Genomic DNA, 11,898 nt, shown 5'->3' with positions numbered 1-11,898 from the left:
GGGGGAGAGAGAGGAGGGGGTGGGGGAGAGAGAGAGGAGGGAGGGGGAGGGGGGGGGGTGGGCGGGGGAGAGAGAGAGGAGGGAGGGAGGGGGGGTGGCGGGGAGAGAGAGGAGGAGGGAGGGGTGGGGGGGAGAGAGAGGAGGAGGGAGGGGTGGTGGGGGAGGAGGAGAGAGAGGAGGGAGTGGGAGTGGGGTAGGAGTGAGGGAGGGTTGGGAGAGGGGTGGAGGGGAGAGAGGGAGAGAGGGAAGAGGGAGGGGGGAGAAGAGGGAGGGGGTAGTGGGAAGGCTTGAGGGGAGGGGGAGCCTGAACGGGCCGCCGACGCTGGCACTTCGGGCGGGCCCCGACAGGGATGCGGGGGGTTGTGGAGAAGAGGTGGGTGGAGGGAGCTGAACAGGAGGGAGGTCCAGTCCGATCTTTGCCCGGTGAGCCGATTCGGCCAGAGCTAGGGTCGGGCACCTCCCACGCAGCCTCGGGGGCCTGGAGCTATTGCACATGCGCGCACACTCTAGCACGCATATGCAGAGGTCCCGGCACTGTTTTCAGCGCCGGGACCTGGCTCTACCCCCATCCCTTGTGCTGCACCACGCCGAGCACGAAGATGTCCTGAGGAGACCGGAGAATCACAAGGTAAGTTTTCGGTGCCCTTTTTCTTCCAGAAAGTCGGCGCACCTTATCGAGATGCACCGTTTTTCCAGAGGGCGGAAACTTGGGCCTCAAAAACCAAGACTGCAGAGGATGTTGATGAAAATGTTCCAGACCTGTAAACTCTCAAAGTTGGAGCGATCAGATCTGCACTGTGCGTTCTGCGTTGACTCATTGGGCCCAAGTTTCCACATGATTTGCGCCTGATTTTTAGGAGCAACTGGTGGAGAACGGACTATCTTAGAAATCGCAATTCTTCACTTTTTTTTCTGCAGTTCTAGTCAGGTAGAACAGTTCTACTTCAGAACAGAATTTTTTCTTCAAAAGGGGGCATGTCCGGCCACTGACGCCTGATTTCAAAGTTTCCACAGTGAAAATGTACTCCAAACTAAAGTAGAATGGAGCAAGTGAAGATTTTTGTAGAACTGGAAAAACCTGTTCTACACATTAAAAAATCAGGCGCAGGTTACAAATCAGGCGTCCAGAACGAGGTGGGGGGGGAGGGGAACTCATTAAATTCTACAATCAATCCTTATTTATACTTATACAATTATTATACAAATAAATCCAACCTGAATAAACATTTATAAGCAAAGAAAAGATTAAATAAACCACCTTCCTACCTGTGTGAAAGTGCTTCAGCCAGGAAGAATGCTGCAGCAAGCGTCACAAAACGAGGCAGCCGTTACCGAACGCGGGCGGGGAGGAGGGAGCCGACCGAACGCGGGGGGGGGAGCCGGGCGGGGGGGAGCCGACCGAACGCGGGAGGGAGAGAGCCGACCGACCGCGGGGGGCGGGGGAAGGGAGCCGACCGAACGTGGGAGGGAGAGAGCCGACCGAACGCGGGGTGGGGGGAGGGAAGGGAGCCGACCGAACGCGGGTGGGAGGGAGGGAGGGAGCCGACCGAACGCGGGGGTGGGGGAAGGGAGGGAGCCGACCGAACGCGGCGGGGGGGGGGGGAGGGAGGGAGCCGACCGAACGCGGGGGGGTGGGGGGAGCCGACCGAACGCGGAGGGTGGGAGGGAAGGGAGCCAACCGAACGCGGGCGGGAGGGAGGGAGGGAGCCGACCGAACACGGGGGGTGGGGTGGGGTGGCGGGGTGGAAAGAGAGAAGGCTGCAGGAAGCCTCAAAAATTGAGGAGCCATTTCCCGACGGCAAAAGGGGGAGGTCGTCGGGAAACGGCTGGCTCAACTTTCTGAGGCTTCCTGCACCCTTCTCACTGCTACAAAGAAGCCTCAGTGCTGATGTGCTGATGGCAATGTACTTTTATAAAAAAATGTTCAAAAACTAAACAGCTACAAAAAACTACAAAAATGGCCAAGTGCCAATGTTTTTTTTACACTGCGCGTGCGCGAACGCTCCAACGCGCACGCGCAGCGTTGCCGGCAGGAAAAAAACTAATTTAAATAGTACCCGCCCCCCTCCCACTTACAAAATCGGCGCGAGTGTAGGCTCCGCCCCCCTGGGCGCCGTGCCAGGCAGACAAGGAGCTGCAAAGCGCTCGAGAATCGCGAGTTTTTTTTAGGCGCCGTTTTAGGCACGAAAAACGGGCGCCCAGCTCGGAGGGGCGCCCGTTTTTTTTCGTGTGGAAACTTGGGCCCATTAAGTCGAAAGATAGTGAAATAATTGATGAATTTTAAGCATTGGTAGGGAAAGTGTGAAGGTTGATGACTTCTAATATCTACCAAATAAATTGAGTTCTTTACAACATAAAATTCACGACGTGAGCAATTTTCTCTCATTTTTAAGGTGCCATACTCTGTTCGCCTTTTTAAGATGCAAGACATTAGGCAAATAAAGGTGGTTGTATGCCCACAATAGCCTTGATTTTTGTTGCCTCTCACTTTATAAAAATTCTCATTTTATTGGAATCTGTGAGGTTCTATTGAGCAGTTGCAATTAAGCAGGTTCTTGTTGAGGTTACATTTTTCTATATAATGTTCATTCTTTATATACAAAAATGAAGATATGCACTCGAGTGTGCACCAAAGCTGCAAAAAGTGGGGCTGATTTTCAAAGTGCCTGAGACTTGAGCAGTTTAAGTGAGACTTTGTTGTCTTGTTACGGTTTCAGAACACAAACCAGCACATCATGTTATATGCAAAATGTAGCTTTTTCTTTCCCATTTTATGATATTCTTTGTGTCACTGTTATTCTACTAGTCAGTTACAGACAGTTGGATCACTTGAATATGCCTCCAGATGTGTTACTGAATTATTGGCCCCGAAATTACGCTCGAGGACTTCCCGCGGGCAAAGCACTGTAGAATAGAAATAAAATGCGCACTTACCTTAAGCTGCTGCGCCCGCTTGAGTCCTGGTCCGGAGGCCCCTCGTGACTGCACGTCGCAGCGTGTTCACGTTGGGACGTCCGCAGGAGTTACGTAGGCCTGGACACCCAATCACAGGTAAGTCTTTTCTCATTCATAGTAATAGGAGATTCGTAAGTTACGAATCTCCTCTTACAATGAATGAGAAAAACCCCAAAATGCACAAACACTACATAAAACATTTTTTTTTAAAACACCTCACATAATACACTAATAGAAATTAAAGTTGTTAGAAATGTTTTTTAAAGAAGAAAAAATTGCCGATTTAAAAAAAAAAGCTAGGATTTAAAATAACATTACCTGAGTGGGCAGGGTTTTAATATAAATATATTTTAAAAAATGTTATTTTAATCATGTTTTTGATATATTTTTAAACTCTTACGCCTGTAAAAGTAGGCTATGCGCCTGCTTCTATCAGGTGCAAGTATTTGAGGACATTTGCCAGGCAAGATATGCATAAATCCTGCAATCTTGCCCGTACAAATGTCCTCGCTCCTGATCTGCGGATCATCTGTCAAGCTCCGGCTTTTCCAATGCTTTCCCGGGTCCGTAGAAACTTCGTACGGGCCGGGGACGTCAGAATTTCTGCGCCATTCTATTCGTCGATGCAAGGGATTTTTACATTGTATCTGAAATACTTTGGTTCAAGTCCATAATGACTTAGAGAGTTTATCCAATGAGTAGTTCAGCCATATGGATCAGGATGGCTTCAGGCTTGAACCTCCGTCTGTGTTGCATTAGTTGATCCCCGCTTCAGCAACGGTAGGGAACTACAAGGAGCCTCACTATAAGGATCCAGTAACCTGCTGACACTCACCATCTAGGCTCACATACAAAGAATGGCCCTTTTGCAAAGCCAAGATTTCTACTTCTAATCATGATCCAGCAACCACAAACTGCCCCCCCCTGCCATTTCACCACTGCAAGTGTACCTGTATGGGTGTTAGATGAGGCTTGGCTATGATGCACCTCTAGTCAAATAGTCTCCCAACAGACACTGTCAAAGTTCACTCACAGAAATTGGTCATTCGGACATGGTACTTCTAAACTCCAGTGTATAAAGGCTCAGTTGATCCAGTCTCTCCTCATATGTCAGTTCCACCATCCCGGGAATAAGTCTGGTGAACCTTCGCTGCACTCCCTCAATACCAAGAACATCCTTCCTCAGATTAGGAGACCAAAACTGAACACAATATTCCAGGTGAGGCCTCACCAAGGCCCTGTACAACTGCAGTAAGACCTCCCTGCTCAGATACTCAAATCCCCTAGCTATGAAGGCCAACATACCATTTGCCTTCTTCACCGCCTACTGTACCTGCATGCAAGCTTTCAGTGACTGCTGAACCATGACACCCAGGTCTCGTTGCATCTCCCCATTTCCTAATCTGCCGCCATTCAGATAATATTCTGCCTTCATGTTTTTGCCCCCAAAGTGGATAACCTCACATTTATCCACATTATACTGCATCTGCCATTCATTTGCCCACTCACCTAACCTGTCCAAGTCACCCTGCAGCCTCTTAGCATCCTCCTCAGAGCTCACACTGCCACCCAGTTTAGTGTCATCTGCAAACTTGGAGATATTACACTCAATTCCTTCACCTAAATCATTAATGTATATTGTAAAGAGCTGGGGTCCCAGCACTGAGCCCTGCGGCACTCTACTAGTCACTGCCTGCCATTCTGAAAAGGACCCATTTATCCCGACTCTCTGCTTCCTTTCTGCCAACCAGTTCTCTATCCACATCAGTACATTATCCCCAATACCAAGTGTTTTGATTTTGCACACCAATCTCTTGTGTGGGACCTTGTCAAAAGCTTTTTGAAAGTCCAAATACACCACATCCACTGGTTCTCCCTTGTCCACTCTACTAGTTACATCCTTAAAAAATTCCAGAAGATTTGTCAAGCATAATTTCCCTTTCATAAATCCATGCTGACTAAGACCGATCCTGTCACTGCTTTCCAAATGCACTGCTATTTCATCTTTAATAATTGATTCCAATGTTTTCCCCGCTACTGCCCGTTCAGGCTAACCCGTTTTCTTTCTCCCTCCTTTTTTAAACAGTGGTGTTACATTAGCTTACCCTTCAGTCCATGGGAACTGATCCAGAGTCAATAGACTGTAGGTAAATGATCACCAATGCATCCACTATTTCTATGACCACTTCCTTAAGTACTCTGGGATGCAGACTATCAGGCTCCGGGGATTTATCTGCCTTCAAACCCATCAATTTCCCTAACACAATTTCTTACTTTATAAGGATATCCTTCAGTTCCTCTTTCTCACTAGACCTTCGGTCCTCTTGTATTTCCAGAAGGTTATTTGTGTCTTCCTTCGTGAAAACAGAACCAAAGTATTTGTTTAACTGGTCCACCATTTCTTTCATCCCCATTATAAATTGACCTGAATCTGACTGCAATAGACCTATGTTTGTTTTCACTAATCTTTTTCTCTTCACATATCTATAGAAGCTTTTGCAGTCAGTTTTTATGTTCCCAGCAAGCTTCCTCTCATACTCTATTTTCCCCCTCCTAATTAAACCCTTTGTCCTCCTCTGCTGTATTACAAAATTCTCCCAGTCCTCAGGTTTGCTGCTTTTTCTGGCCAATTTATATGCCTCTTCCTCGGATTTAACACTATCCTTAATTTCCCTTGTTAGCCACGGTTGAGCCGCCTTCCTCGTTTTATTTTTACTCCAGACAGGGATGTACAATTGTTGAAGTTCATCCATGTGATCTTTAAATGTTTGCCATTGCCTATCCACCATCAACCCTTTAAGTATCACTCGCCAGCCTATTCTAGCCAATTCACGTCTCATATCATTGAAGTTACCTTTCCTTAAGTTCAGGACCCTAGTCTCTGAATTAACTGTGTCACTCTCCATCTTAATAAAGAATTCTACCATATTATGGTCGCTCTTCCCCAAGGGGCCTCGCACAACAAGATTGTTAATTAGTCCTTTCTTATTACACATCACCCAGTCTAGGATGGCCAGCCCTCTATTTGGTTCTTCGACATATTGGTCCAGAAAACCATCCCTAATACACTCCAGGAAATCCTCCTCTCACCGCATCGCTGCCAGTTTGGTTAGCCCAGTCAATATGTAGATTAAAGTCACCCATGATAACTGCTGTACCTTTATTCCACGCATCCCTAATTCCTTGTTTGATGCTGTCCCCATCCTTGCTACTACTGTTTGGTGGTCTGTACACAACTCCCACTAGCGTTTTCTGCCCTTTGGTATTCTGTAGCTCCACCCATACAAATTCCACATCATCGAAGCTAATGTCCTTCCTTACTATTGCATTAATTTCCTCTTTAATCAGCAATGCCACCCCACCTCCTTTTCCTTTCTGTCTATCCTTCCTAAATGTTGAATACCCCTGGATGTTGAGTTCCCAGCCTTGGTCACCCTGGAGCCATGTCTCCGTGATGTCAATTACATCATATGCAGTAACTGCTATCTGCGCAGTTAATTCGTCCACCTTATTCCGAATACTCCTCGCATTGAGGCACAGAACTTTCAGGCTTGTCTTTTTAACACCCTTTGCCCCTTTAGAATTTTGCTGTAATGTGGACCTAATAGCGGCCTTTTTAAAGTTATGAAGTAGTTAGATAGGATGGATGTGCTGAAACTGCACATTTGTGGCTGAACAAGGGGCATAAATATAACTATGAAATAACCAGGCTCTCTCACTAACCCCCCCCCCCCCCCCCCACCAGGCTCGCTCATTCGCTCTCCCCCGGTTGCCCGCCGGCTCTCTCTCTTTCTTCCCCCCCCCCCCCCCCCCTCCACTTAGCGGGGGGCTTGGTGGCAGGGAGCTCAAGGCTTGGCAGCCGGTGGCAGCGGCTCAGGGCTCGGCGGCTTGTGGCTTGGCGGCTTGCGGCTCAGTCGGGCAACATGGTCAATTGCAGGGCCCCACATCTGGTTTTGGGCAGGGGACGGGGCCCAGCGGACGCAGGCGCAGAAGGACAAGAAAATCGTTAGTACAAATAGTCACATCGAATAAAATAGGGGCAGAGATTTTGCTTTTGAATAAATAGACCAGTTGGGCCAAATGGCCTGTTTCTGTGCAATAGTGTGTGTGTGTGTGTGTCAAATTGTGGCTTGTTCCAATTAACACAACTGAGATCAGTATCATACCTGAAAAAATGGTAGACTAGCACTGAAGCAGCCTGCTTATAGCTGTTGGAACAACAACTTACTTTTATTTGAGAAGCTCCCTTATGATTATGCAGATAAACACTGAGCAATTTTTCTAGGATGATCCATAGCTGATATTGGCCAGGGGACAGTGGGACTACTACAATGTGCTTCAATGGCTTGGAGAAAAGTTCTGGGTCCATGTTCCTGATGAATGTCCAGTGACCTCTTTTGGAAAGTGCACTCATGTAGATTTCAGATGAGGACAGATTTATGCCAGGCTGTGATGCCACTCACCTCCATGATCCAGAAGCCAGCTGAAACCCATCTAGGCTAACACACAATGAATGTCTCTTTTGCTAATACAGGTTGTACCTCTCAAGTCAGGCACCCTTGGGACCTGACTGGTGCCAGACCAGAGAATTTTCCAAACCACGGGACGTCAACTGGTGACAATGCTGCTGCTAACGACCCGGACATGTTCTGCGCATGCGCTATGCAGAAGCCTACTGCGCAGCATTTAATCTTCCAGAAGTCGAGAGAAGCGGCGGGGTGGGGAGACAAACGGCGGGCCGGAAAGGGGAGAGAGGCGGAGTGGGGGTAGAACGGTGGTGGTGGCAGTGGGGGGGGATGTGAGAGAGAGACCCAGCTTCGGGGCCTCAGTCAGCCTTTACTTGCCTGGCCCGCTTACCTCAACGAACAGCGCGGGACGCCACCCACACCGGGACTGATGCCGGACCAGGGATGTTTCCGGACTGGAGAGGTACAACCTGTATGCTGCTGCTAGTGCATATGGAACCAGAAATTCACATGAATTTGTGCCTTCACAAGCAATGAGGACAAATGATTGGAAAGCAACTATGTTCCTTCACACAGATGCGCAAATGAGATCTCTTTTTCAATCTGTACTACTTTTATCGTGTTAAGTTGAAGTTTAATTTGTATTCTTTTCATGACAGCAAATCATGAAAGACCGATGGATTAATGCAGGTCATGATGATGATGAGCTTAGACCTTTTATAGAGCCAGATTTGGATATCACAGAATCTAAGAGAATAGGTAAGTGTGAACCAGCCACTGTGCAGAGTTTTTTTTATTTGCCTTATTGTGACACTGAAGGAATATTCCAGGTTGCAGTTTCAAATTTCATTAAACTGTAATTGCCAGTTAGTGTATATATAGTTTCCAAGTGGTATCAAGAAGGCTCCCACTTAGATCAGAGGCATTCAGCAAAGCCACACCCCAAACTGCCCCAGTGTAGAGGAGACCGCATCGTGAGCAGTGAATACTATACTAAATTAAAAGAAGTACAAGTAAATCACTGTTTCACCTGGCTTTGCTGAACACCTCCATTCAGTCTGCGAGCATGACCCTGAGCTTCCGGTCGCTTGCCACTTTAATTCTCCGTCTCTCTCCCACTTTGATCTCTCTGTCCTTAGCCTCCTACACTGTTCCATTGAAGCGCAACGGAAGCTCAAGAAACAGCACCTCATCTTTTGAATAGGCACTTTACAATCTTCTGGACTCGACATTGATTTCAATAACTTCAGATAACTATTGTTCCCATTTTTACGGGCAGCAGGTGCTGATAATGGTTTTGGTGTTGCCGTTTACAGTTCTGTGAGACCCATCTTTTGTTTCTTTACATCTCCCATTACCATCCCCTTTTGCCTTGCCCTGTCATTTAAATCACACCTACTGCCCACCCTATCACAGACCTTTCCTTTTGTTCTTTCCTCCCCTCCGCCTTTCCCTGCCTCTGTGCTTGCTTAGATTTCTGGGCCCAGGGGCTGCACAGACCAGCCCACACTGCGATATGTGCGCGCACTAAGTCCGTGCAGCAGAGCTGGTCTCCAGTCATCTTGGATAACCCTTGCCACTGGACCAAGACCTAACTCTGTCAAGCCCGTGTGGTAGCTGGTGTGCAACGGCCACCACACGTTAAAAAAATCCAGGCACAGGCATCTTCCACCCTTCAGGATGTAGTTCAGGATCTGGACTATTAGGTCCTTCATTGAAACACCTGTGAACTCACTTTTTTGGGGGCGTGAAAGCAAGTCATCCTCATTTCGAGGGACTGCCTATGATGATGAGTTTGCTTCTAAACTGTTAAATCTTTAACTTCTTCCAGTTCTGACAAAAGGGTCATTGACCTGAAACATTAACTCTGTTTCTCTCTCCAGATGCTTCCTGACCTGCTGAGTGTTTCCATCATTTTCAGTTTTTAATTTCAGATTTTCAGCATCTGCAGTATCTTGCTTCTATTGTAATGGATACTACAGTTTGTTCTTGCCAAAATGGTTGCATTATCTGAAAGGCAGTAATTTAGGCAAGGCAGGATAAATGGCAGTACGTAACCTTTATATTGTGTACTTTATATACTCTTTTTTAAAAAAAATAATAATTAAATACAACAAAATGTAAAATGGAACTTTGAAAACTAAGCAGCATTAATAAGTGCAATACATTTGAAGTTTGAAATGGTAACCTAATTTATTCCTTTTAACCACCACTATACAAAGTGGTTTATTACTATAATAGTGGTACTGTGATATGTTCCAATCTATTTCTCAAATTTTATAACTGAAATATTGTATGAGTTCGTAATTGTTAATATACTTGTATATTTTGCAGTTCTTCTAAATCAACATAATAGAGAGCTACTTAAATACGTTTATGAAATGTTTTTTTAATCTAGATACAAAATAAGAAAAATACATTTAGTACTGCAGTTTCAATGTATACATAACCTACTTGTTCTTAGCTTGTTTACATTTAAAGAAAAATGAATGTTCATTCTACTGATCACCTTTCTGGTATTCAGAGTTTTAGGTTAAACTATAACTAGCAGATGCATTTTCATTTGTTTTTTTTTAATTTTTGTACTAATGGGATATCAATGCTAAGAAACAGAAGACTTCTAGTTTTCATAGAATCATATTGGGACTGAAATCATGTTCCCCAAGAATGTGTGCGGGGTGCGCACACCCAGACCCGGAACCCGCGATCTGTCAAGAAATCTCGTGACCAATCCACCGCGTCTGAAACTAAAGGGCCACCGCGGGCAGAGAGTAGGGCTATTTACCCAACTCCTGCCCTGCGGAATGTTCTTCAAATTCTTATGTCTGGAAAAAAAAGCAGGCGTAAGGCTTGCTTTTATCATCATAAGACTTTTAAAGTACTGAAAAATGCATTAAAAAATAATTTAAACATTTAAAATCCTGTTAAATAAGGTAAGTTTATTTTTAGACCCTTTAAAATATGCAAATTTATTTTTCAAAAAATTAAATTTTTGTTTTAAATAATTAATTAAATTCCATTTTTATTAATTTGAAATATGTAATTGTTTTTGTTATTTTCAGTGTTTGTGTTTTGGGGAGTATTCCCATTCATTCTTATGGTGGTTCCATATGTATGGAACTCATAAGTATGAATGGGGAATACCCCTACTCTGATAGGTTGGACCGCCCCACGTGATCCCAGTGATGCGTACGAAACCCTTACGCTCCTGGGACACATGGGCCTCTACGAAGGTCTTCATCTAGAGGCCCAGGACCGCAAACCTCTGGGACCACCATGTACCTTTGTAGAGATTTTTGCAGTTGGAGGCATCTGCCTGGGGGAAGGCCTCTGAGTGCAATTTCTGGACCATAATGTTACAGCACAGAAACAGACCACTCATCCATCAGATATACTCTTATGTTTTGCTCTACATGAGCCATCTTATCCAATGTTACAATTAAGCACTCCTAGGTCAGGTGTAGCATGGGTTAGATTCCCCCCTCCCCCTCAAAATAGATCTTAAACTCAACCTTGGAGATAATTTTACTTCTACAAGTGTGAATTTTCTACTTCTAATAGCAGCTACCCTTTTGATCGCAATCAGTGAAGCTGCTAATTTGTGCCAAATTGAGCAGCTATGTTTTTGACCCTTACACCCAGCTGATGGAGGACATTTTTATGCTTTCACAGTGGGCTTGCCTCAAACCTTGGTCCTAATGTTGGAAGGGCAACATGCTGAACCACAATATCACACAGTTACCTTGAAGTAATGTCTTGATTTTGTATGGAAGCTAAAAGGGGGTTTAAGAAGGGAAGGAAAGTGCAAATAGTCTGATATTTGTGGATTTAGGAGACTACTGGCAACCTTCCAAAGGGAACATGTGGGGTGAGGACAAAATTAAATGTGAAGGAGTATATTGGGAGATAATGCACCTGATCAGATAGCAGTTTGTTTAGTGTCAGCGCTAGTCTATTTGAAAACTATCTGATCTCTATTTTACAGATATAATGGTTGGAATGGGTTATAGTCGTGAGGAAATCCAGGAATCCCTTGCAAAAATGAAATACGATGAAATAACAGCAACATATTTGCTGTTGGGTCGAAAGTCCAATGAGGTAAGCATTAAGAAAGAAAAACTAGCTTGCATTTATATAGTGTCTTTCACAACCTCAAAACTTCCCAAACCACTTCATGGCCAATGTAGTATTTTCAAAGTGTAGCTACTGTTGGAATGTAGGGAAAAGCAGCAGCCAATATGCACATACCAATGTCCCACAAACAGCAATGGGATAAATGACCACATAATCTATTTTTGGTGGCGTTTGTAGAGGGTTAAATATTGGCTAGGACACCAGGAGAGCTTCCCTGCTCCTCTTCAAATAGTGCCATGGGATCTCTTAAGTTCACCTGAGAGCACCAACTTGGTTTAATGTCTCTTCTGAAAGCTGGTAACTACGGCAATGCGGCACTTCTTCAATATTGCACTGAAATGTC

At 45.4% G+C, this 11,898-nt stretch overlaps 1 protein-coding gene across 9 annotated transcripts in view; it reads left to right on the top strand.

Annotated features, from left to right (window-relative positions):
• mark3a (MAP/microtubule affinity-regulating kinase 3a) overlaps positions 1-11,898 on the top strand; it is a 224,857-nt gene that overhangs the window by 185,695 nt on the left and 27,264 nt on the right. For 8 of the 9 annotated variants that reach the window (XM_070879326.1, XM_070879329.1, XM_070879322.1 and 5 more), the window contains 2 exons: positions 8,081-8,180; positions 11,407-11,519. In XM_070879326.1, coding sequence (XP_070735427.1) covers positions 8,081-8,180; positions 11,407-11,519 — 213 coding nt within the window. The remainder of the gene's footprint in view (positions 1-8,080; positions 8,181-11,406; positions 11,520-11,898) is intronic. The other variant, XM_070879327.1, reaches the window with a different exon arrangement.

Source organism: Pristiophorus japonicus, chromosome 4 (genome assembly GCF_044704955.1).
Source record: "Pristiophorus japonicus isolate sPriJap1 chromosome 4, sPriJap1.hap1, whole genome shotgun sequence".
In the NCBI taxonomy this organism is placed as follows: Eukaryota; Metazoa; Chordata; class Chondrichthyes; family Pristiophoridae; genus Pristiophorus; species Pristiophorus japonicus.
Note: the sequence above shows the minus strand (reverse complement) of the source record. Positions and strands in the feature narration are given on the sequence as shown.